Source organism: Schistocerca serialis, chromosome 9 (genome assembly GCF_023864345.2).
Source record: "Schistocerca serialis cubense isolate TAMUIC-IGC-003099 chromosome 9, iqSchSeri2.2, whole genome shotgun sequence".
Taxonomy (NCBI): Eukaryota; Metazoa; Arthropoda; class Insecta; order Orthoptera; family Acrididae; genus Schistocerca; species Schistocerca serialis.
Genome location: NC_064646.1, coordinates 441,263,098 through 441,290,113, shown reverse-complemented (window position 1 = coordinate 441,290,113; position 27,016 = coordinate 441,263,098). Strand labels below are relative to the sequence as shown.

The following is a 27,016-nucleotide window of genomic DNA, read 5'->3' as shown; positions in this document are numbered from 1 at the left end:
AAAACAGTGATATCACGTAGGAAAATGAAGTATAAGTCACCGAAAATGTTTACAGTCGATGATGACACTTGTACAACACAATACTGTAGTGTCAGAATGTGCCAGTAGGTAGTAAACACGAAGTAAGTGGATTAACGCGAGTAGACAGTCATGAAATTATGTACTCAATAGTTCTCTCGTGATGAACGAAGCATTTCAGTAGCAGGCTAAAAATGAACACTTCTTTCTGTCCATAACATTTCCTGTAGACTAGCAGATGCATACCAGTAAACTTGTCAGAGGCGCAGTTTTGTAGGCTTATTGCGATTTCATGTTATGAAGCTTTCTTTCCTTCAGCATCAGCGATGGATACTCTCGTCAGTGCGATGTATGAACACTAAACTCATAAACATCAAGTGATAATGTTGTATGCGAATATTTTGTCAGCACTGGAAAATTAGATTGAAAAAATGACAACCTGTGTAATATTAAAGTAAGATAAGATGGGTCTGAGGCATAAAGGGATCACCAATTTAGTATTGGAGGGCAGCGTGGAGAGTAAAAATCATACAGGGAGACCAAGAGATGAAAACACTAAGCAGATTCAGAAGGATGTAGGTTGAAGTACTTACTGGGAGATGAAGAAGCTCGCACAGGATAGAGTAGTATGGAGAGCTGCATCAAACCAGTCTCAGGACTGAAGACCACAACAACAACAAGATGACTATAGATTGTTTACAAATGAACATTCAAAATGTGATACAGATTGTAATGTAAAAACGGAAAAATGTTACGGGACATAAAATAACAAGAAATGTTCCTAATATTGTCTTCTGTGTATAATTTCTGTACAGTATTAATATAAATTTTTGTGCAATATTTATGTAAAGAAATGTAAATTACGTATGAAAATATTTCTGGACGGAGTAATAAATACGCATACCCTGCGTGTCAGTATATTTTAAAAGGTAAATACTTAAGTTATCGTAACATAACAATGATGAAGTGTAAAAACTATCTATATGAGGCAATGTAAAGCTGAATATGTTTTCCAGGATTGCGTATGTGAACTAATAACTGTAAATGTGCTACGAACATTTTGTGAAGGTTTGAAACCCGTAGTTCTCTGTGTGTTCCCGCAAATAACGTGTGCCAGTGTTGTTCAGTAATGAACATTTATATCCACAGTGGACTAGTGTTTTGACAAGATATTCTACTACAGAGATGGTATGCAAACGAATGAAGGCACTGGACTCTTACCTTGAACCCATTCAAGTGCCTTCGGGATGATGATAGCGTGGTTTACAACAGGAGCAAATGCCTGGGCCGTAAACGACGAACCTCATCGCCTCAGCTTCGATGGTTCCACGATGCACAAGCCTCAGCACACCACGCTGCACCAATGAGATGAACACCTTTATCGACTTCGGGTAAGGAAGAGAAATTGTAGCACACTCATGGACATCTCAGTTTAATCACAGCGTCCACAAAATCAAGTGTGCGCGCAGCGTACGCCACGTGAGGTGCATGCACTGGACAATGCTGCAATAGCAGCGGTCCGATTCCAATAATCAAACTGCAGACGCTGAATTTAAACGCACCTGTTGACGCATTCCTTAAAATTTTTTATAAATAGCAGTACTATTAATCTGTATGGTGTACGTTACACAAAATGTTTATATAATGACACGTTCCGGGTGTACACGAGGTAAACGTGTCTACCAATAAAGGTCTCAGTACGCTGACAAGCCAAGAGTTTAAAGTACAAAAAGAGGTGCAAATAGTGTAATACACCACCACTGTATACCCACGTCCATTGATATGGATCATGCCCATATACAGGGAGGGGGGTGGCGGGGGGGGGGGGGGGGGGAGAGACGATGCCTTGCAGGAGAATTCGTCGCCATTCTAAACAGACAGTGTATAAAGCCATCGAGAACATCGAGTTCGCCACAACAGATGGAGACGAGAAGAACCGCATACCAGTTAAGAGTGCTGCTGCTACTGCACTTGTCGACGGACCTTGTGTTTTCTGTGGTTGTAGACTTAATTTTAGTATTGACATTAATGATACTTTTGATCATGGTAACGGTTGGCCGACTGTAGCCATTGTACGTGGATGTACTGGAGTTCCTAACGTACCTGGACTTGAAAGTTTTGTTGATAGAGACATCATTGCCTATCGTACCTACCATATTGCAGAACTTGCTAATAAAGACTTTGGTAAATCTGCATATTTGTCGCCTTCTGCATTGTCTTTGTATACTCGTAATAAGAGAAAAATATCTTTAAATGAGTCTGTATTCATTTGGGTGAAAGGTAAAGGAGTATGTGAATATGTAAAGTTTGTTGGTGACTGTACTTTGTATTTTCATAAATAAATTCATTTTTATGCAATAAGCTGGCAGAAAATTGAAACTTTTGCGCTGGTGCGATAAAGATATATGTACTTGAACTCTTCCAATATTGTCTTAAAAGTTAAATATGAGGAAGTCGCAAGTTTTCATTCCCCTACCGAGTAACGTCGTAAACTCTACATCCGGATGGGATGAGGACTTGGATTTTTAAATGGGCGTTTCCGGAGAAAAAGTCAATACGAAGAGAGAATAGCCGACGCAGGCACGCCGGCATTGTTGTACATCGCTGGAGAGACGAGGTAAATATCAAGACATACCAGAACGCAGACGAATGAATCTTCAATCAATGTTCCGGAACTGCCACAGAGTTTCTTAACCCGCACGCATCCATATCTGCCTGCGTTCCTGGACGTACAATTTCTGGTGCGGCTAAACGTGCATTAGCTTTGAACAATTCACATTATCTCTCTCCCTCACTGCTACTCATTGAATATAGACGATGATAGCAGGGTGTGTATTAACAAACCGAAAGTGTGCGACACTTACGTCATTTTTCATATCTTTTCGACAGTCATCCATACGTATATGGTCATATGGCTGGCATACCCGTGAGCTGCTTGATTTTCTGCGAGAATACTCGTATTTGCGTGTATTATATACCAACCTACTAAAGACTCCTAAGATTTCCCCTCTTCCAGATGATTCACATGCATGCATTTTCAATAGGACCACGATGAAAAGTATAGTAACTGTCGCTTTGTACCTATATGAGGCTCAACGAGGGGTGCAGATGATGGATGTATTGGAAACTCGCAGTCTGGAAATAATTCCGTGTACTGCTCCAACCAATCAGAGAGCTTGTGTGCAGACTCTTGTGGTGCTGCACTTGATGGAATCTCAGAGTCTGGAAACAGTTCTACATGTTCATTTGACTTCCACTCCATTGTGCAGGGATCTGCCACAGGGAGCTGACATGTGTACAGAGTTCATTTCTGCTGCTGCTCAGACTTTTTTCCGTAAGTATATGATGTGGTCCGTATTTCTATTTACACTTTTCACCTCTGATACATATTCACAAACCTGTCTGGACATTTCCAAATGTATCTTTCGGGTATTTATGTTTATTACTCCAGCAGTAAGTTATTCGTTAGTTGAAGTGCGTCAACTGCAGGTAGCATCTTCGGCCTTCTCCCTCCCTCTCTCTCTCTCTCTCTCTCTCTCTGTCTGTCTCTCTTTCTCCCTCTCTCTCCCCCTCTAGTTACAGAGTGCGTCTCCCCTGCAGCGTCGTTTATAGATGAACAGTTAGCAAGTTATGCGTCCGATCCGCAACCATCCACCGTTGACAGCTCTACATACACTACTGGCCATTAAAATTGCTACACCAAGAAGAAATGCAGATGATAAACGGGTATTCATTGGACAAATATATTATACTACAACTGACATGTGATTACATTTCCACGCAACTTGGGTGCATAGATCCTGAGAAATCAGTACCCAGAACAACCACCTCTGGCCGTAGTAACGGCCTTGATACGACTGGGCATTGAGTCAAACAGAGCTTGGATGGCGTGCACAGCTACACCTGCCCATGCAGCATCAACACGATACCACAGTTCATCAAGAGTAGTGACTGGCGTATTGTGACGAGCCAGTTGCTCGGCCACCATTGACCAGACCTTTTCAGTTGGTGAGAGATCTGCAGAATATGCTGGCCAGGGCAGCAGTCTAACACTTTCTGTATCCAGAAAGGCCCGTACAGGACCTGGAACATGCGGTCGTGCATTATCCTGCTGAAATGTAGGGTTTCGCAGGAATCGAATGAAGGGTAGAGCCACGTTTCGTAACACATCTCAAATGTAACGTCCACTGTTCAAAGTGCCGTCAATGCGAACAAGAGCTGACCGATACGTGTAACCAATGGCACCCCATACCATCACGCCGGGTGATACGCCAGTATGGCGATGACGAATACGCGCTTCCAATGTGCGTTCACCGCGATGTCGCCAAACACGGATGCGACCATCATGATGCTGTAAACAGAACCTGGATTCATCCGAAAAAATGACGTTTTGCCATTCGTGCAACCAGGTTTGTCGTTGAGTACACCATCGCAGGCCCCTCCTGTCTGTGATGCAGCGTCAAGAGTAACCGCAGCCATGGTCTCCGAGCTGATAGTCCGTGCTGCTGCAAATGTCCTCGAACTGTTCGTGCAGATGGTTGTTTTCTGGCAAACGTCCCCATCTGTTGACTCAGGAATCGAAACGTGGCTGCACGATCCGTTACAGCCATGCGGATAAGATGCCTGTCATCTCGACTGCTAGTGATACGAGGCCGTTGGGATCCAGCACGGCGTTCCGTATTACCCTCCTGAACCCATCGATTCCATGTTCTGCTAACAGTCATTGGATCTCGACCAACGCGAGCAGCAATGTCGCGATACGATAAACCGCAATCGCGGTAGGCTACAATCCGACCTTTATCAAAGTCGGAAACGTGATGGTACGCATTTCTCCTCCTTACACGAGGTATCACAGCAACGTTTCACCAGGCAACGGCGGTCAACTGCTGTTTGTGTATGAGAAATCGGTTGTAAACTCCTCATGTCAGCACGTTGTAGGTGTCGCCACCGGCGCCAACCTTGTGTGAATGCTCTGAATCATTTGCATATCACTGCATCTTCTTCCTGTGGGTTAAATTTCGCGTCTGTAGCACGTCATCTTCGTGGTATAGCAATTTTAATGGGCATTAGTGTACATACATACACATAAAGACTCTGCACGCATATTATCAATTGCGAAGTCTCTATTTCAACCACTTGTACGTTATTTTAGACAGTACTGCAGCTATGCAAAACGGTGTATTGGAGCACACTGCTATACTATACCATGCAATTAATGTGCTGTTGTATCTTGTACATAAGAACCATCATTCTCAATCAACCATCATAATCTCTCGCCATAAGCCCATGGATATTTCGCAGAACCTCTATTACACAGACTGCATGCATTGAGGTAGGATGCATTAAAAATACAGTTTGTTAACGTGGGAAATGTCTAGCAACGGCAGGAGGAAGATGCAAATATCGGCTTAATACCATGTTCCTTAGGCGAATCGCTTTCAAAATACGGTGAATAGGGTCATTTTATTAAGAGCTCACACCGCTGGAGACTTGCACGCGCAGTGTCCGTCTGTCAATACACACCACGCGACCGTTGTCTATATTCAATGTCACGGTATTTGTCCGGAAGACCACTTCATTCGGAAGCAATACTGTACCTCGGTTTATAAAGGGTGTATAGTTTTTAACATGGATATTGTTAGCGATACTTGTGTGTGGCAGACCGCTTTTTATGCAGGGCGTCAGTATCACAGCCGCTGCGATCATATTTTTAATAGCTGGTATCTTAAAAGACTATTATGACTCTCTTACTGAGACGTACTGATACCTCTCGCAAGAAAAACCAAATGGAGCATGTCCGTCCATCCCAGAATTTTCGCTGTTTTGTTTGGTACCATCAGCATTCAGTCACTGGCGAAGTATTATACCTAATAAGGAATGTGTGATGGTTTTCCTGTGATCAGTAGACTTATAAAGTATGTTATGGCACGTAAAGTTACTGTGGTCACTGTTCCAAGATGTGCAGAGGAAATGAATATGCTAGGTAGTAAGGGAGGTATGAATATGATGTGGAAAACTGCGATTTCAACGTACCGATAACTGTAAGGGGTATGAGAGATTTTATGACGAAAATTATGATCAGTCGTAAGAAGGATACAGATATTCACCTTTCCAGAGCCGCAGCTGTCAAGAAGAGGTATTTCCGATACTTCGCTCATCGTTGAATGTCATCAGAATGGGGCTGCAATCGTAAAATTCAATTTTCATTGCAGTGATAAATATGTGGCTGGTTTCCTAGGACGACACGGTTTAGCGCGCGTTGCGCGTGGCGAAGGTAGCCAGTGACCGCAACGAACTACAGAATCGATTTTTATACAATTGTAACCCAGATGGATTAATTGGAATTTCAGCCACAATAATGGTAATTTTGGGCATGATAATGGTAGGTGGCAAGATTCAGGTCCATGAATTATTGTTGAAGACTGATCATCTGATCGCAGGAATGACCTGTGCGCTGAATTTCTGCCTCTATGGTAGTAAAAATTACCGTTGGCAGACGATTCTGTAGCGGCAAATAGATAGAAGAAGGGATAAAGCAAGTGAACATCTTAAATTTTTGAGGTATGAGGGAAATATTGTAACATGAAAATAAAGATGCGGTTAAGTCAGAAGTACATCTAGTTCTTGCAGTTGTCATAAATGGTATTGTTCTGTCCAGATTCTTAACATCGGGACATACTCAACCTAAGTGTCCAATACAAATTTGATGATATTAAACATAATAATGTCTTTTTCCTAATACCAATCAATTTTGTTGTGAAATTATTTGTGTAAAAGTAAGAAATAAAATAAATTAGACAAATATTTGACACACCTGATTTGCTGTACATGGTTTTGAGATTCATGCAGATGCATTTAAAATGTTTCTCTAACTTATTTTATTTCTTGCTTTTAGATAAACCATTTCGCAAAAATCTGATAAATTTTTTTTTATTTTGAGGTTTTATTCAGAAAACATGTTCTCACTTACAACTCATTTCCTACCGTCAGTGTTCATGAAATGCCCTAAATTTAGAACTTGAAAGGAAGCCATTTTAAAAATCGATTCTCTCATCAATTCAACTTGCTGCAAGAAAATTAGCTAGGCTTAAAGGAATGAAATTCTTGAAACTTGATTTAAATAGCAACTATCGCTTTCACAGAATTACATAATTTACTGCGAAACTAGATTTCATGCTGGTGAATTTGACATCTGATTTGTGAATTTCTCAGTCTTCGTTTGACTATGAAAATTTTTTCAAAAATTCACTGGGTAATTGTCCCTCAAATCACTAATTAATTTTTTCTAAACTATCTCGGATGACTTAAAACAATTAAATATTGTTTTTCGAAACTAAACTTCACACTGGTCAATTTGATGCCTTCTTTCTCCATTTCCAAATCTTTGATTGGCTATGAAAAGCCTATTTTTCACTCCACTGGAACATTTGACCAAGAATTTTTCTTACAGAATGTATGCCCTTTGGAAGCTTGCAGACAGCACGTGGTTCCGTGTGACAGCAAAACAGTAAACATAAACAACTTGGAAACTAGTTTTATTAGAGATACATGCAGTACAACAGCTACAAACAACGCGTTAGAATGGGCGCCACGAGCCGGCACCTCCTACTGCGGGAAGATCTCGTCGAGCGGGACCTTCTGGAAGACCTTGCGGGCGAAGTCTAGGAAGAGCAGCCCGAAGCTCTCCTGGAAGGTCGGCCTGAGCGCCGCCCAGAACTCACTCCAGTTCTCGTTCAGCAGCCGGTTGAAGTTGGATCCTTGTCAAAAAAAGAAAAAAAGGTGTCGTTATTTGTTTGAGAAATATTTGACTAACTCTGTTACAATTTGTAGGCAAAATGAAGAGCGAACAGGCGATTTCCCATTCTCACTACCCAAGAACATCACAATGAGCACGTATGGGCTGTTTTCCAATGTTATACCGTTGCTTCCACAACACATCTTTTAAATAAGCGGCAATGCAGTGCTCAGACACAGTAACTACATTTGTTGACAATACATGGAAACATAAATTAGTAAATAATTTCCCTAAGACAAGCAAGGTGCATCAACAGAATCTACGTAAACCACTGAATGGTACCCTGCAGTGGTATGGTAGCGGAAGTGTTTTCTTACAGGAAGGGCAAATTCCCCCTCCACAAGCTCTTCAGTTTACAGACAGACTACAAAAAAAAAAAAAAAAAAAAAAAAAAAAGGCTCTGAGAACTATGGGACTTAACATCTGAGGTCATCAGTCCCCTAGAACTTAGAACTACTTAAACCTAACTAACCTAAGGACATCACACACATCCATGCCCGAGGCAGGATTCGAACCTGCGACCGTAGCGGTCGCGCGGTTCCAGATTGAGGCGCCTACAATCGCTCGGCCACACTGGCCGGCGACAGACTAAAGTCTGGCAATTTCTTTTTTACGGCTACTTGATGTAACTGCTTTGAAAAGTTAAGTGACGTTAGTAATAAGGCTCAGTTAGCGGCATTACGGGTATGCACTAGTGGGAGGCATCATAATTTCTTGGTGGCTCGCCACTGACACACGCCTCTATAAATAAGGTAGCCAAAGTTCGTACATTGTTTTGCACAACGGTAATCTGACGTACTATCTTTCGTATCTTGGGTCAGGATGTCGTTTTATTTCGTATTTTTCATTACCGCACAGTTTCAGGTGTATGGCTATTTACAAGTGTCCCAAAAACAGAGAAGACGTAACATCGTTAAAACACAAATATGAATCAGTAATTAATGTTCAGGAGAGAGAATAAAAAGATCAAATAAAATAAAAAGTAAAACGAGAACGTACAAGTTATAACTTGTCATATGTACACATTTACATTGCAGTCAGAACTTTCATTGGACATACATTATTAAAATACAGTTGGATGGCGTGCTATGAACTGCCCAGTTAGGTGAGAGCCAGGACGCAGGGAGACGAGCTGGCCCTGGATCAAGTCCGCCTCTGGAATAAGGACGAGGGCTGGTGAGCTGGCCAGCCTTGATGTGGATTTCAGGCGGTTTCTCATATCCGACTAGGTAAATACAGGTCTAGTACCAACACCCCACTTCACACACGCGACAAAAACCCTTGGAAGACACTGTCACACTCGATCATGCTGCATCATAGATCGATACCGCCTCTAGCAGCCTCCAGACACCGATAGGGATCGTGCGGGGACCCGGCGGATCCAATGATGCGCGCCCACTGCCACCGCGATACATCGTGGCCGGCTGCAGCTACGCGGTTCAGTCTCAGTCGCAGTGTTCGCCGGTCAGTGTTCAGTCTTAGCCATCGACAGTTTGCTCGTACATTAGTGGCGGGAGTCTCCCACTGCATGACACTCTTAAGTTTGCATCTTTTAATAGCTGGACTTTATTGCTGTTTGTGCCTTTGTAAAGTTTCTTCGCGATGCTTGGAGAAAGCTAAAAGGTATGTAAAACTTCTGTTTAGTGTATTTACACATTCGCTAATCATTTCCGCTCATGTCCAGCTTCCCTATAACGACAGCTGCTGCACCACTGTTTAGCCCACCTCTCCTTACTATTGTGTACCAAGTAGTTCACAACAGAACATCAGATCTACTCTAGAGCTGGACAAGTTGGCTGCACGAATTTCTTCTTGGGGGAGGGACGGGGGGGTGTCGACAGGAAGGCAATACGATTACAACATTTAAAATTGCAGATCTCGATCTCGGGAAAAGGTAACAAGCAAAAAAGAAGAAGAAGTTGGTGTGGTCGTTATACAGTAGGAGATAACAGCAAATGATAAAATAGTTTACTACACTACTAGACCTTTCAATAAGGAAAATGACACCAAGTGTTTCTCGGACAGTTGTGACGGCCACTTGTTAGTGCAAGAATGTGCAAGGGCTAGCTACAGCCGGCACGTGTGGCCGTGCGGTTCTAGGCGCTTCAGTCTGGAACCGCGTGACTGCTACGGTCGCAGGTTCGAATCCTGCCTCGGGCATGGATGTGTGTGATGTCCTTAGGTTAGTTAGGTTTAAGTAGTTCTAAGTTCTAGGGGACTGATGACCACAGATATTAAGTCCCATAGCGCTCAGAGCCATTTGAACCATTTGGCTAGCTACAGCGATCCCTCATCGCCAGCTGGTCAGAGATAAACTCAGTGGCGGGACCGGCTCTGGCTGACGTACAGATATAGGTATTCTTTGTTCATCTTCGAAAGCGACGTAGAATATGAATTAATTACAGGAAAATAAATAAGGAGTAGTATTACTTTCTTCTGTGTGCAGCGCTCAGAGGAACGTCATTTTTACATTTTCCTTTATCAAGGAAGAGTAACTGATAGCGTTGTATTTATAGTAGAAGTGAAAAGTATTAACATACTACAATATTTTAAGGCCCCGGGAATAGACCAACATTCCATTAGAACTACTGATAGCCTTGAGAGAGCCAGGCCTAACAAAACTCTACCATCTCGTGAACAAGATGTATGAGACAGGCGAAATGCCCTCAGACTTCAAGACGAATATAATTATTCCAATCCCAAAGAAAGCAGGTGTTGAGAGATGTGAAAATTACCGAACTATCAGTTCAATAACTCGCTGCTGCAAAATACTAACACGAATTCCTTACAGACGAATGGAAAAACTGGTAGAAGCTGACCTCAGGGAAGATCAGTTTGGATTCCGTAGAAATGTTGGAACACGTGAGGCGATACTGAGCCTACGACTTATCATAGAAGATAGATTAAGGAAGGCAAACCCACGTTTCTAGCATTTGTAGACTTAGAGAAAGCTTTTGACAATGTTGACTGGAATACTCTGTTTCAAATTTTGAAGGTGGCAGGGGTAAAATACAGGGAGCGAAAGCCTATTTACAATTTGTGCAAAAACCAGATTGCAGTTATAAGAGTTGAGGGGCATGAAACGGAAGCAGTGGTTGGGAAGGGAGTGAGACAGGGTTGTAGTCTATCCCCGATGTTATTCAATCTGTATATTGAGCAAGCAGTAAAAGAAACAAAAGAAAAATTCGGAGTAGGAATTAAAATCCATGGAGAAGAAATAAAAACTTTGAGGTTCGCCGATGACATTGTAATTCTGTCAGAGACAGCAAAGGACTTGGAAGAGCAGTTGAACGGAATGGACGGTGTCTTGAAAGGAGGATATAAGATGAACATCAACAAAAGCAAAACGAGGATAATGGAATGTAGTCGAATTAAATCGAGTGATGCTGCGGGAATTGGATTAGGATATGAGACGCTTAACGTAGTAAATGAGTTTTGCTATTTGGGGAGCAAAATAACTGATGATGGTCGAAGTAGAGAGGATATAAAATGTAGACTGGCAAGGGCAAGGAAAGCGTTTCTCATGAAGAGAAATTTGTTAACATCGAGTATAGATTTAAGTGTCAGGAAGTCGTTTCTGAAAGTATTTGTATGGAGTGTAGCCATGTATGGAAGTGAAAGATGGACGACAAATAGTTTGCACAAGAAGAGAATAGAAGCTTTCGAAATGTGGTGCTACAGAACAATGCTGAAGATTAGATGGGTAGATCACATAACTAATGAGGAGATACTGAATAGAAGTGGGGAGAAGAGAAATTTGTGACACAATTTGAAGAAGGGATCGGTTGGCAGGACATATTCTGAGGCATCAAGGGATCGCTAATTTAGTATTGCAGTGCAGCGTGGAGGGTAAAAAGCGTAGAGGGAGACCAAGAGATGAATACACTAAGCAGATTCAGAAGGATGTAGGATGCAGTAGGTACCGGGAAATTAAGAAGCTTGCACAGGATTGAGTAGCATGGAGAGTTGCATCAAACCAGTCTTTGGACTGAAGATCACAACAACAACAATATGTTGCTGTAATATTTTAAATATTTTATTGTAACTGAATATGCTCATTTAACATGTTATACGAGAGGTCAGTAAATTTTTTTCATTGAGGGGCGGGTAACTGTGCAGTATATAGACACAGCAATTTAAAATGGAACATATTTAATTTAAAGCACATAGGAGGCTGGGGGCTTCCACACGTCTGTAGGTTCAAAATGGCTCTGAGCACTATGGGACTCAACTGCTGTGGTCATCAGTCCCCTAGAACTTAGAACTACTTAAACCTAACTAACCTAAGGACATCACACACATCCATGCCCGAGGCGGGATTCGAACCTGCGACCGTAGCAGCAGCGCGGCTCCGGACTGGAGCGCCTAGAACCGCACGACCACCGCGGCCGGCCACGTCTGTAGGTCTCCTCGTATTCTAAACATAATATTTAAATTTAAACTGTCTCGCTTTCCCTACGTTTTCTCATTCAAGTACTGTCGGAGGACCGAATGAACCGACGTCGCCGTCTAATGTGGCCGGTGGACTGTAATTTGGTGACAGCCGTGTTCTACCATGCTATTACCACTTTATTCTAATTTCTGTCGTATCAGTTAGGGTAATATTTTTATTTTATAAGCAATAGTTCAGTTATACACTTATTTTAACCATGTCACTTCTAGTGTTTATTTCAGACCCCAGAAAATGTGTAAACAGGCGAATCTTTGCAGTAGTGAGGAATACGTAATGAAATGGTATTCTGACTCAAGCTACGACAACCAGTCCCTCACAGAAGTTCCGCTCGCTGTGGACACAGTCACAATTAATTCAAACCGAACGTAGTGCCATTGTTGTAAGAAATACTTGAAACTAAAAGTCGGCGACGAGCAGAGATTCACAACGCATAATTCACTGAGGAAACTACACAGATACTACGTCAGCATTGCAGTACTTGAGCTGTGAAGCCGGCTCACACTATTCCAAATAATCACCAGGTGCACTGTTTGGAAAACAGAAGGTCCTGCAGACTGCAACAGCAGACTCAACAACTGCACCGCCCGGTAGCAGGTACCAGGATAGCCTGTTTATCCATTCTAACGCCGCACCTAGTTGGGCACTTTCTGTCATCCACAAAAAGTTCTCCATTAATTAATTGAAGTCATTACTTCATTAGGCTTGAGTCTTAAGGTGTACTCTCTAAAATGTCTTTTATCCGTGTGATGCACCACAGATTTTCCAACTTTCTGTTTAACCTAGATAAAGACGAACAAAGTAAGAAATGTATCTGAGGTACATACATTCCATATTCTGGACATTAAATTAATGGTAAATATGTCTGAAGACAGTCAGTTTCTACATTGTAGATGGTTGGCGGCAAGCAGCATGAAGTTCGTTCGGTTAAGGCCATCATTTTGAGAAGATCTTCCGCTAGTTCTTAGACTGTGCTGGAGCATCTAGGATATAGATTCACTACAGTATCGTAATCATGGAATCGAGTGCTATTACTGTGAATGACATCGATCCCAATAATCAACCCACGACAAGAGCTGGAGGGATGGACTGTTTAAAGGGAGAGTGCTGCCAATTCCGGACTTCACTGCAGAAGCCAGCAACAGGGGATCTCGGGGTCTGCCGGCCGAAGTGGCCGAGCGGTTCTAGGCGCTTCAGTCTGGAACCGCGCGACCGCTACGGTCGCAGGTTCGAATCCTGCCCCGGGCATGGATGTGTGTGATGTCCTTAGGTTAGTTAGGTTTAAGTAGTTCTAAGTGCCTGATAACCTCAGATGCTAAGTCCATAGTGCTCAGAGCCATTTTTGATCTCGGGGTCTACTTCCCTGTTTAACATTCAGGCGCGTTCGAGGAGAAGATAAGCCATTACACGTCTACCGATACCATGTACATAGGAGGTGGGTCATCAAGACTCATCGTACAATTCGGAATGGGACGGAGAACACTCCGCAGCCGGCACGAGAACCACTCAACCACTCTACCACTGGGCAGCTGCCGCGCCGCCAGGGTCGCTGACATCGCCTCGTGGGCGTTCAAACGCTGAGCTGACTCGATGGACGTCACCTAGAATCCAACAAGCAGCTTTCTTAGCAATACCCGAGGCTGGTGTAGAAGAACGACAACTAGGTAACACTGAGAATAAATAACTGAACTATAACAATGTTTTAAGGACGTCGTTGACGTTTCGGAGGTTCCGAGCACATATCCTGACTTCATGCAGAGGCAGAGACATTTCCGCTCGGCTCTCTGTTCCTTGACAGGATGGTGGGAGCGGTGAGGGGCGGGGGGGGGGGGGGGGGGGGGCAGGGAGAAACTGCAAACGCGCCACGTTTAAATGACAATGCAGTCGCTCTGCATACGACTGAGTCTTATATCTCATATTTCTCAACAAAGTGTATCGGAAATAAAACAAACCTTCAGAATTATGTAATTATTTTTGGCTCTCTGAAGACATAATTTTTGTCTGGTACAACAGGCGGCATAAGGATAGACGCAGACAATTTCACAGATTTTCGCACTGAAGTTGTCACTTAATGGTGAGTTATTTAGATTCATAATCGAATAAAGATATTGCACACAAATATGTGGATAAAAACGTTGCACAACTTCTCGAGCCTCACTGTGGGGACGTGGAAAAACTAGCTGAAGAAAGCAGTGTAGACGTCCTGCACAGTTTTAACGTAAACAGATTTGTCATTAAAACGGGAATTACGTTACATCTTAATAAATTACAATGAGATGACAAAAATCATGGCATAGCGATATCACATATACAGATAGCGGTAGTGCACGGGGAATAAAAGACCAGTGCATTGGCGGAGCTGTCACTTGTGCTCAGATGATTCATGTAGAAAAGTTTCGGGCATGATTATGGCCGCACGATGGGAATCAACAAACTTTGAACGCGGAATGGCAGTTGCAGCTAAACGAGTGCGACATTTCATCTCGAATTTTATATTCCGATATACACAGTGTCAAGAGTGTGCCGAGAATATCACATTTCAGGCATTACCTCTCATCAAGGACAACGCAATGACCGACAGCCTTTACTTAAGGGCCGAGAGCAGCAGCGTTTGCATCGAGTTATCAGTGCTAACTGACAAGCAGCACTACGTGAAATAACCGCCGAAAAGAGTGTAGGACGCACAACAAACGCAACCGTTAAGACAGTGGTGCGAAATGTGTCGTTTATGTGTTACGGCAGCAACTGTCTTTGCTAACAGCACAACATCGGCTGTAGTGCCTCCCCTGGGCTCGTGACCATATCGGTTGGACCCTAGTGATTGGCAAACCGTGGCCTGCTCAGATGAGTCCCGATTTCAGTCGGTAAGAGCTGAGGCTGTGGCTCCAGTGTGGCACAGGCACCATGAAGTCAGGGACTCAAGTCATCGACAAGGCTGTGTGCGAGCTGGGGGTGGCTCCTTAATGGTCTGGGCTGTGCTCACATGGAGTGGGTTGTGTAAGCGATCATTGATTGGATATGGTTATGTTCGGCTACTTGAGCACCATGTGCAGCTATTCATGGACTTCATGTACTCAAAGATGGAACTTTTATGGATGACAATGTGGCATGTCAACGGGCGAAAATTGTTCGCAATTGATTTGAAGAACATTCTGGACAATTCGAATGAATTATTTGGACACCAAGATCGCCCGACATGATTCCCATCGAACAATTATGGGACGTAATCAGCAGGTCAGTTCGTACACAAAGTCCTGCACCGGCAACACTTCCGTAGTTATGGACGGCTATAGAGACAGCGTGGCTCAATATTTCTGCAGGGGACCTCCAACGACTTGTTCAGTCCATGCCACGCCACGTCTGCTGCACTACGCCGGGCAAAAGCAGGTCCGACACGATATTACGAGGAACCCCATCGCTTTTGTGACCTCAGTGTACATGTGGACGTACACAGGGGTGCTTTCAGCTAAAAATACAAACGGTTTCCAAAAGAGCTAAAAAAAGATGTAAGACTAACAGCGTCGTCAAAAAGTTTAGAAAACTGTCCTTGTAGTTCTACAAACCTCCCATTTTCTTTAACAACAGTGAGCTTACGACTATGTTTCTTTTTAAATGCATTCACATCAGATCAAAAAGAAGCTGTTTCTCACCTTGTAATGTCCTATTGTGGCCAGTGTGCAGTCAAGTCCACTTAAAACGCGAGGCCTGAAAACTTTTCCGGATGATTCGTGTACTCCTTTTTTCTTGATTAATTCAACAATAGCGGATTTTAAATCGAGAAATCATTCCCCTTGACCTAACCAACGCATACTCTTACTTTCACCTTCATCGGAAACTGATGCACCTGACTGTGGAATAATGTGTGTGATTTCATACCGCCAATTTTCTCGTGTACTCCATGCCTGCAATTTAAGAACAAAGCGCTTTTTGATGTAATGGATAATGAATACCGTCTATGGATTGTAATTTTTTGCTCTTTCATTGTCAACGAAATCTTTAAGTTCTTTCTGTATGATTTATAACATTGTCTGATAGCAAATTCGTAGTACTCGTCGCTTATGCGACTGCATAACAGATACAGAGAATTCTGACCCCCCGCCTCCCTCTTCCGTCATTCACATTCATCTTTAAAGGCTTGTGACGATAGATCGCCTCTTTGTGTGCAAATATCCACTGAATCTGTAAATGCCCTTCATAGCACGAAGACATAGCGAAGGATAAACAGCGCTGACACTACGATTATTCCGAACTAAAGAGAGTTGTGACGATCGAAAACTGCGACACAGCAATACTAAATGAAACGTCGCGCTGCACAGAATACTGGCGGGAAGGAACGAGCAAAATGGAGACAGGGTGGGCCGTGACCCGCATGCGGCCCGCATACCACGCCAACGCGAAGTTTGGCTCACTGTGGCCGGCTCTTTTCTAGAATACTCGGGAATGATGTACATTGCTCCAGAAGGTTTGAAACTGTTCCAGAATGGTATAGAATCATCCAAAGGTTAGAGAATATTCTAGGACGTTCTGTAATTTTGCAGAATGGTCGAGACTGTTCTAGAATGTTCCAGAATATTCTAGAACGTTCTCGAATTTTGCATTATCCTGTTATAGGGAGGAAAATGTCCCCAGTCAGAAGGGTATACGTAGGTGGTGTTTAGACACATGCCTTACTGTCCTTCACCGAGCAAGATGGGGCACATTGGACTCGCATTCGGGAGGCCGACAGTTAAAACCCGGGTCCTGATATTGGTTTTCCGTGATTTTCCTAAATCGCTTCAGGCAAATACCGAGATAGTTGCTTTGAAAGGACGCGGCCGACTTCGTTCTTGGGAACGACGACATCGCTGTTCGGTCCCCTTCCCCAAATCAACCAACCAACCATTACACTTCTTGATATTTATTAGAGCGAGCAACAGAAAACTGATACACATTGAAATAAATTTAAGTGACGGTGAATTGCTGAAAGTAGTGTGGAATTTTAGTGTGTTAAGTAATATTAACATTTAATAGGATAAAGAAACTTAAAAGACGTGAAGATATTGCCTGAGGTGAACTTAAAAGAAGTAAATAGAGTGAACAGCGAAGCACTGGAGGAGCGAGAAGCATGTGTAGTTTCGCAACGGAGGAGAATGAGTAGACTGAAAGAAAACAACAGAAAAAAAACGCCATGAAAGAAGAGAAGAGACTGAGTGAGACGCTCACCAACTAGACGTAGACAACTGTTGAAGAAACAACATTACTAAATTAAGTAGAGTTAAAATGAGCGAGGTACACCAAATGCATTTATAGCAGGCGCTGAATAAAACATTAGTGTACGAGAAGCGCAAACCAGAAGAAGTTGAAATGACAGTCTGGCGGGTGAAGCCTTCCATTTTGATCCTACTGCATCCAAGAGGCACCGTGGTACAGCCATGTCACTTGCTTGTCTACTCGTCAGAAGTTAACAGCGTAATCACATTAACGGCCGCCTCACAGATGGCTTTACAACGCCAGTCACGTGCACGGAGCTAGGGTGTGACAGTAGCCTTCCGCTCACCTGGTGATAAGAGGCCCGCATAGCCCAACAACAGTGAGCTACGCTCTATCTGTATAAGAGTTTTCTGCGAGTTGTATAAGAGTGGCTCTGAGCGCTCTACTGTGGTCTACAAGTGTTTACACCGTGGACAAGAGCTGCAAGCCAGTGTCCCTCGAATGGAGTTACGATCACGGACGTGTGAACTACATTGTTTACTACTTTATATCTGAGAGGTCATTAGTGAACTTATGTATTTTATGTTGGCATTCATCAAGAGTTAGAACTGTAATAAACGCGGTAACTCTGGTGTAATTACGTCATTCAATAGATGCGTAGCCACTTTAATAAACTGGGAGTAAACCCTAGTGTGCAATAAGGCGCCTGTAACGATGCTCAAATCAAGTCTCAGGAAAGAGTGCAACAAAAAGAACGACGTTGTATTTGGCAAATAGATCAGTTGCGTCAGGTCTGCAGTGCCAAGAAATTCATAAGAGAAACACCACGAATGTCCTGCATAGGTAAAAAATTCCATTAGCGTCACTGAAACAGCTTCCACAACTATCTCATTACATGACTGGAGAAAATCCGGAATCAAAACTCAAATATGAGAGCTTTGAACACTTATTTTCCAATGACGTTATTTAACGCTACTTCCATGAGGAATGAAAAACATCAATTCATTTCTGTGTTTTGAATTAAAAGAAAAGTCTATCACAGTATAGTATCATTGTTACCACTGCCAAACGAATCTACATCTCCACACATATTCCGCAAGCCAGCATACGGTGCATGGCGGTGGGTACACTGTAGAACCAGTAGACGTTTCCTTTCCTCTTCCATTCGCATATAGAGCGAGGGAAAAGTACTATCTATGTATATGTCTCCACATGAGCCCTAATTTCTCGTATCTTATCTTCGTGGTTTCTAACCGAAATGTGTGTTGGCGGCAGTGGGATCATTCTCTCTACATTGTTTCAGAAGTGTTCCTCGAAAAGAACGTCGTTTTTCCCGTCAGGGATTCCCATTTGAGTTCCTGAAGCAGCTCTGTATCATTTGCGTGTTGTTCGAACCTACCTGTGACAAATCTAGCAGTCCACTTCTGAATTACTTCGATGTCTTCTTTTAAGACGCGGAATCGAAACACTTGAGCAGTACTCTACAATAGGTCGTGTCCTACATGCGTTCTCCATTACAGATGGACAACACCTCCCTAAAATTCTCCCAATAAATCAAAGTAGACCATCCGCTTTCCATTCCACAAGTATCAAGTGCTCGTTTCATTTCCTACCGTCTTGCCATGTGACGCCCAGATATTTAAATGACGTGACTTTCAAGCGCGACAATACTGATGCTATATCCGAACATTACTGGTTTTTCCCTACTCATTCGCATTAACTTATTTTTTTTTCTACATTTACAGCCCGGTGCCATTCATCACACCAACTACAAATTTTGTCTAAGTTGTTTTGTATCATCGTACAGTCACTCATCTTCGACGCCTTCCCTACCCCACAGCGTCATCAGCAAACTACCGTAGATTGCTGCCGACCGTGTCCGCTAAGGCACTTTTGTATATAGAGAATAATGGCGGTCCTATCGCACATCTCTGGGACACTGCTCACGAGACGCTTGTCTCTGATGAACACTCGCCGTTGGCAGCAATGTAATGGGTTGTACTACTTAAGAAATCTTCGAGCCACTCACATATCTGGGAACCTACTCCGTGTGATCGTACCTTCGTTAACAGTCTGCAGTAGGATATCGTGTGAAATGCTTTTCGGAAAAGTAGAAATATGGTATCTGCCTGTTACCCTTCGTAGCTCGCAGTATATCATGTAGAAACGGGCAACCCGACTTTCACAAGAGCGATGCTTTCTAAAACCGTGCTGATACGTGGACATAAAGTAGGGTAGGGTTGATTGCCTAAGTCGATTTAAGAGTGTTTAGGAGCGTTTCTGACCGTTCAAGAGCATTTTTGAACGCGAAATACCAACATCGTTGTGGTTTTTTTAATGTTTAATTTTACGATGTTCTCGAGAGATTTGGAATCTTCTCAGAAAAGAAATGAAAAAAAGAAATAGCAAGCGAAGCGAGTGTTTTTCATCTAGTAAGTAATAAACTTGACTTTGTTTTCAGACGATACTCTTATTCGAAGATGAGTCCCAGTGGTGGCCATGCAGACAACCTGATATGAGTGATATGCACTGAGCCAACAGCGCGCTTTCCTCAGTCGCAGCGCAAAACATGTCTTGGTAGAAGCGCAAACGGTCATACAGTTGCTACTTAGACTTTTGCCGCATTGCTTGAGAATGGCTGGAGTCATAAGACTGTGTGGAACGTACCCAGGTTGGGGTCGCCGTTGAAGAGGTTCTCGAACTCGATCTTCATGGAGCCCAGGCTGAGGATCTCGACTGGGAAACGCTGAGGGTCCCAGTAATCGTGACCCTCCTTCTGGACGCGCTCTGACTCCAGTTCCAGCCGCGACTCCATGTTATCTGCGAACAACAAAGAACAAGTGCACGAGCGGTCAGGGATACAGCAATAGGGTATTACAGGGAGTCGGGGTGCATGGAGCAGGAGTTCATACGGGGTGAGCGTAGCGTCGCCCTCAGCTGAATGGAATGAGTATAGTGGTGTTTGTTTGCTTTCTGCAGTAATACTCAAATTTACTATTTCACTCATTTGCTCTCTCCTTACATTTATTTATTAGTAACAGCAATCATCAATAATAGCTGCTGCTACTGATGCAAACACAGATACGTAACAGAGAAAAATTACTTCTTATAGGTCGATATATCAAAGGTCTAATTATGGTTATCGTACTAGAAAGAGGCGATTTATGAATTGAACAATTTTGAGAGACTGTGTAACAAAGAGATCAAGTCTTCGACTAATTTATAAGGCTATAATCCGAAGTGTTCTTGTGCATGGATGCTCTTGGCCAATCCCTTGAATATATATACATTTTACGCCATTTTCACCTGCAGATACGTTTTATACGGGATGTAACGGTATAAGTGTAGATATTTCTATTCGTGACTAGGGAAGGCGTATTCAACAACACTACACTGGTATTTACGTCATTTGCAGACCAATAATTATAGTTATTACAAGTAGTATGTTTTCAGGTTGGCTACTACCTCCAAGTACATGTGTCAAGAGCAAGCCATTAATGCTTATTTTCCCATCGGGAGTAAGTCACATGTTGCAATGTGGGTGCATGGACGCAAAATGGTTAATCTACACTGACAGGCGTAGTCCACTTAGTGATGCAGTTACAACCACCCAGAAACGCCAGGCCGTAAATTTCGTGACATGTTTGTGGAAAGACCGGTCAACAAAGAGAAAAAACAAACAAGACAGTGATGTGTATACATATTAAGATAGCACGTACAAAGATATCGGCATTACACCTGATATACCCTGCATATGAATATCAGAGTCACAACTTAAAAATGATACAGGTTTACAAACCACTGTCCTCATTTTATTAATCACAACAAAAAACTGCAGTGCTATGATGTGGATGATGAGTATACGCGATGTAGGCTTTAGTTTCTGTTGGAGTGAAAGAAGGTAAAACATTTCGTATGAGAAAATCAAACCGGAAAAATTTATTTTCCAGTTCTATGTTTTTCGAGGTATTTTCAGTTTGGAGTAATGGAAAGCCATTTCGAAATACCACTGCAGCATAATTTGTTAAAACAGAGACTGTGCAGTACGATTAAGGGCAGTATAGATCATAAAAATAGGAGGGGTCGTCATCTGGTCTTTACATACAGCAAACGTATTAGCCACCTAGGAGTTGTAACCCTTGTCACAAACAAATCACGTTTATTCCAGATATTAGATACACATAACTTAATATGAGACGAGTGTACAGTGTTCGTAAAGCTTTTGAGCGGCATACGTCTGCACTAGCGATGTAACGCTATTGAAACTATGCAGAGAGCATACGAAAAAACGAAAAAACCTTACGTAGGATCATAGTCTTGTGACATTGGAGGCAATGTCTGTTTGCCACATATAATCTGTTTTAGTCATCTGAATGTTCACTCCACAGACATTCCTACTCTGTTTACGGACAGTGAGACAAAGAGAGCTTGGCTTCGTCGGTACACTCGCTCCTGGAACGACGAAGTGCCAAGGTACGCTACCGGTGCCGGTACTCACCAAAGACGAACTTGCACTTGCCGGCTCCCTCGACCGGGACGACCAGGAACTTGCCGGTCATCGTGTAGTCCGCCTCGAACAGGATGTGCGGCTCCTCTCCCAGCAGCGTCATCTTGTTCGTGTCGAGGTCGGCTCTGCAACAGCATGGACTACACTTAATGGACCCGCTCCCCCCTTACTGCGTGGGCGAGAATTCAGACACAAATCCTGCTGTTTCTCTTACACAAGGAGGACGCTCTGTTAAAAAAAAAAATGTTCAAATGCCGCTCACATCATGACTGTAGCGCCTCAGACCTCTCGGCTAATCCCGCGGTAGACGCTTTGTTGTTTAATAATAATGCAAAACCATGAAAGCTGCATGTAAAAAACATCAAACTGGCATGAAGCGTACAATCATCATCCAGGACATTATGACCACCTACCTACCTTCGGTAGGGATAACAGCTGCATGCTTCGTGGCATGGAAGCAGTGAAGCCTTAGTAGGTCGCTGGAGGCAGTTAGCATGACATCTGCACACACAAGTCACCTAATTTCCTTTAATTCCTGGCAGGGCGGCGATGAGCTCTGACGCCACATCCACTCATACCCAGGATATGTTCTATTGGGTTCAGATCTGGCGAGTTGGGCGGCCAGCATATTAATTGGAATTCGCCACTGTCTTCCTCGAATCATTCTATCACACTTCTGGTCTTGTGACACGGTGCATTATCCTGATGAAAAATACCACTGCCATCCTGAAACATTATCGTCATGAAGCGGTGTAAGTGGTCTGCAAACAGTGTACGATACTCCTTAGCCATCATGGTGCCTTGCACGAGCTCCACTGGATCCAGCTTGTCCCTATCCTGCAGTACAGTGTTAAGGAACTGTTCACATGTAAGACGACGGATTCGTGCCCTTCCATTGGCATGAAGAAGAAGGTATCGGAATTCATCAGACCCTGCAACTCAGTGCTTCAACGTCCAATGTCGATGGTCATGTGCCCATTTCAGTTGTAGTTTCTGATGTCGTCGTGTTAACTTTGGCACATGTATGGGTCGTCAGTTGCGGTGGCCTATCTTTAGGAGTGTGTTCAGACACGCTTGTATGCTGCTCAGCATTAAACTCTGATGTTACATCCACCATAGTTAGCTGTCTGTCCTGTTTTACCAGACTGTCCAAACTACGGCGTCCGTCATCTGCAATGGGAGGTGGCTGCCTAACCGCACGACGTCTGCACATGGCTTCAACTTGGTTTAGCCACGTTTTAGACACACTCACCACAGAACTCCTTGAACACTGGAAAAGTCGTGCAGTTTCCAAAATTCTCGTGCCGAGCGTCTAGGCCACCACAATCTGCTCTCAGTCAAACTCAGATAGATCGCACATCTCCCCATTATACACACAGACAACAAGATTACTGATACTACATGCACTGTTTATCAGAATAGCAGTCATTTGTCGCCAGTTGAGCTGCTATTGGCTGGACGGGGTTATAGTGACAGCAAGTCAGTGGTCACATTGTTATTGCTGATCATTGTACAATATGCTTTAGGTAGCGTATGAATGATAGCCACTGAAACCACACAAATCTGGTAGGGCCACCAGCATCCACATTCTATACACACGGTATCCCAGGAGCAATGTTCAAAATTTAGGGATGTGAAAGGAAAGCTTATTTGAAGCAAAAAACTTGTTATGGACTTATGCTCTATTCCAAACAGTTTTCGAAACAGAACACTTCTAATGTACATTTGTTATTGGGATACCGGTGCACACATATGTATCTTACCCACGCAACCTCTGGGTCGTTTTATTCCAGCCCAACCTATGTTGCTGCTTTCAGTCTCTTTTCTCTGGATGTCTTCCTGCCACAGGCATAGGAGTGGACCCAAAACTGAACCCTATGGAACTTCATTTGCATTTTTCCCCAGTCAGTAATACTTTCTACCATTACAAGATTGTCTGAATTACTCGGGACAGCTTTTTACATTCTGTTCCTGTCATATCCCTGAATACTGACCTCATGGGACACTCTATATGAAGAAACACTATACAGCAGATTTGTCACTCAGAAACTGTAATTGAATGTCGGTTGTTTGTGTGAAGATGGTATTGTGTCTGGTGACAGAAGGAGAAACGTCTACTGGCAGCTGATAAAATTCGGCAGTGGCAGGATGGTGGCCAACTGAGACTGCAGTTTATTGTGCCACTGTGTTGCATGATGGTTGTGGTCCTACGACTGCAGTGCGGGTATTGGAGTGATGGGTCCAGGAGTGCCATACTCAATGCCCTGCCCGATCACTATGACCCCATGCCACCAGTGCCCCAGAGGACAGACATGTTGCTCAACTGACTATGCAGGATTGTACTTTGAATCGAAAAGTATGCTTGTTTGCAGCAAAACAAGGATCCATACGAACAGTGAGACAACGTGTGGAGCACCACAAACTGTCCTCATGGTGGAGACTGTTGAAGCTTCCCTTAACTCGGCTGCTGTAGGGTGCTCTCCAATAGTAGTGCACCTACTACAACAATGGACAGAAGAGTGGCACCACGTCATTTGTTCAGTCGAGTCTCAATTTTGGGTGCAGCATCACGTTGGACATACGGGTATGTGGAGAAAGCTGGTTACGCCAAGTGTGTTGCAGTAACAAATTATTCAGAACATCTCGAGTCGATGCACCGTTGGATTTTACAATGGTTCGCTACGACCTAATTGGATTTGGAAAAAGATTAAACAATAAATTACAAAACAAAAAACGATTATCGTGAAAAACGAACAGTCTTCCTATGAAAACTTTGACTGGACCAAGACCAAACTGCATAAGCGACGTGACTGTGAGTGATAAAAGGAAACGTCGAAAGGGTACATTGGCACCGTGACGTTTTAACGGAGCAGAAGATGGGAAGATTATATTGCAGATTCCCCTTTGAAGGAACTAGTGACCATAACACTGACATTGTCTCATCCAGGTATCGGATGGGTGGTCTGTCTATATGGGTGCACGCTCTACTGGTACAGCCGATGTAAACATAATTGAAAGACTGATGTTTGACAGCAGAATTTATTACTGCGCACAGTACTCAGTCCGACTTGTACTGGAAAATACGATGAATGATTTTTCGACCTACCCGCCTCTATAATCGAGGTCGCTGTCTCACTCCTTTGCTGTGGCGCTCTTTGTGGAAGCAGTAGGTTCGAAACGTCATGGTAGAAAAAAAATTTTATCGACAGTATTTGGCCGGCAAGCGAAGGACGGGTGCAAGCTAAAAGTTAGAGATCATCAAACATTACACACATGTTCTGGGTTAAATCTCGACCTCTCTGCAGTGTCTCATGGAGTGAGAGGAGCTGAGACTGCTGGTGGTGATCCGTTTGTTGGATGGTGTGTTAAGAACGGTGGCCTCCTTGGTGCTATTCAAGAGGAGCGTAGCGTGGGACAGCATCGGGTTTCACCCTGTTGTGTACATAGCTCCGCGTAGTCAGCGCGTACACAACTTTCCCACTAGAGCGTGCCCCGCTAAGCACACCAGCGCAGGCGCAGCGCTCGTCCATCTCCGCACTACAAGATGGCGCTGCCATAGAGATGGACCAAATTCTACTTCCGCCGATCCGCGTATTAATACACTCCTGGAAATGGAAAAAAAGAACACATTGACACCGGTGTGTCAGACCCACCATACTTGCTCCGGACACTGCGAGAGGGCTGTACAAGCAATGATCACACGCACGGCACAGCGGACACACCAGGAACCGCGGTGTTGGCCGTCGAATGGCGCTAGCTGCGCAGCATTTGTGCACCGCCGCCGTCAGTGTCAGCCAGTTTGCCGTGGCATACGGAGCGCCATCGCAGTCTTTAACACTGGTAGCATGCCGCGACAGCGTGGACGTGAACCGTATGTGCAGTTGACGGACTTTGAGCGAGGGCGTATAGTGGGCATGCGGGAGGCCGGGTGGACGTACCGCCGAATTGCTCAACACGTGGGGCGTGAGGTCTCCACAGTACATCGATGTTGTCGCCAGTGGTCGGCGGAAGGTGCACGTGCCCGTCGACCTGGGACCGGACCGCAGCGACGCATGGATGCACGCCAAGACCGTAGGATCCTACGCAGTGCCGTAGGGGACCGCACCGCCACTTCCCAGCAAATTAGGGACACTGTTGCTCCTGGGGTATCGGCGAGGACCATTCGCAACCGTCTCCATGAAGCTGGGCTACGGTCCCGCACACCGTTAGGCCGTCTTCCGCTCACGCCCCAACATCGTGCAGCCCGCCTCCAGTGGTGTCGCGACAGGCGTGAATGGAGGGACGAATGGAGACGTGTCGTCTTCAGCGATGAGAGTCGCTTCTGCCTTGGTGCCAATGATGGTCGTATGCGTGTTTGGCGCCGTGCAGGTGAGCGCCACAATCAGGACTGCATACGACCGAGGCACACAGGGCCAACACCCGGCATCATGGTGTGGGGAGCGATCTCCTACACTGGCCGTACACCACTGGTGATCGTCGAGGGGACACTGAATAGTGCACGGTACATCCAAACCGTCATCGAACCCACCGTTCTACCATTCCTAGACCGGCAAGGGAACTTGCTGTTCCAACAGGACAATGCACGTCTGCATGTATCCCGTGCCACCCAACGTGCTCTAGAAGGTGTAAGTCAACTACCCTGGCCAGCAAGATCTCCGGATCTGTCCCCCATTGAGCATGTTTGGGACTGGATGAAGCGTCGTCTCACGCGGTCTGCACGTCCAGCGCGAACGCTGGTCCAGCTGAGGCGCCAGGTGGAAATGGCATGGCAAGCCGTTCCACAGGACTACATCCAGCATCTCTACGATCGTCTCCATGGGAGAATAGCAGCCTGCATTGCTGCGAAAGGTGGATATACACTGTACTAGTGCCGACATTGTGCATGCTCTGTTGCCTGTGTCTATGTGCCTGTAGTTCTGTCAGTGTGATCATGTGATGTATCTGACCCCAGGAATGTGTCAATAAAGTTTCCCCTTCCTGGGACAATGAATTCACGGTGTTCTTATTTCAATTTCCAGGAGTGTATGTAACGCAGCCAGTGAGGTTGTTGCTAGCA

At 44.2% G+C, this 27,016-nt stretch overlaps 1 protein-coding gene across 1 annotated transcript in view; it reads right to left on the bottom strand.

Moving 5' to 3' along the window:
• Positions 1-7,532: 7,532 nt before the first annotated feature.
• LOC126419305 (protein takeout-like) overlaps positions 7,533-27,016 on the bottom strand; it is a 58,835-nt gene continuing 39,351 nt past the window's right edge. Inside the window, exons 4-6 of the mRNA XM_050086481.1 lie at positions 21,952-22,085; positions 20,121-20,273; positions 7,533-7,775 (exon numbers count right to left, since the gene is read on the bottom strand). Of these exons, the coding sequence (XP_049942438.1) occupies positions 7,624-7,775; positions 20,121-20,273; positions 21,952-22,085 (439 nt within the window). The 3' untranslated portion in view covers positions 7,533-7,623. The remainder of the gene's footprint in view (positions 7,776-20,120; positions 20,274-21,951; positions 22,086-27,016) is intronic.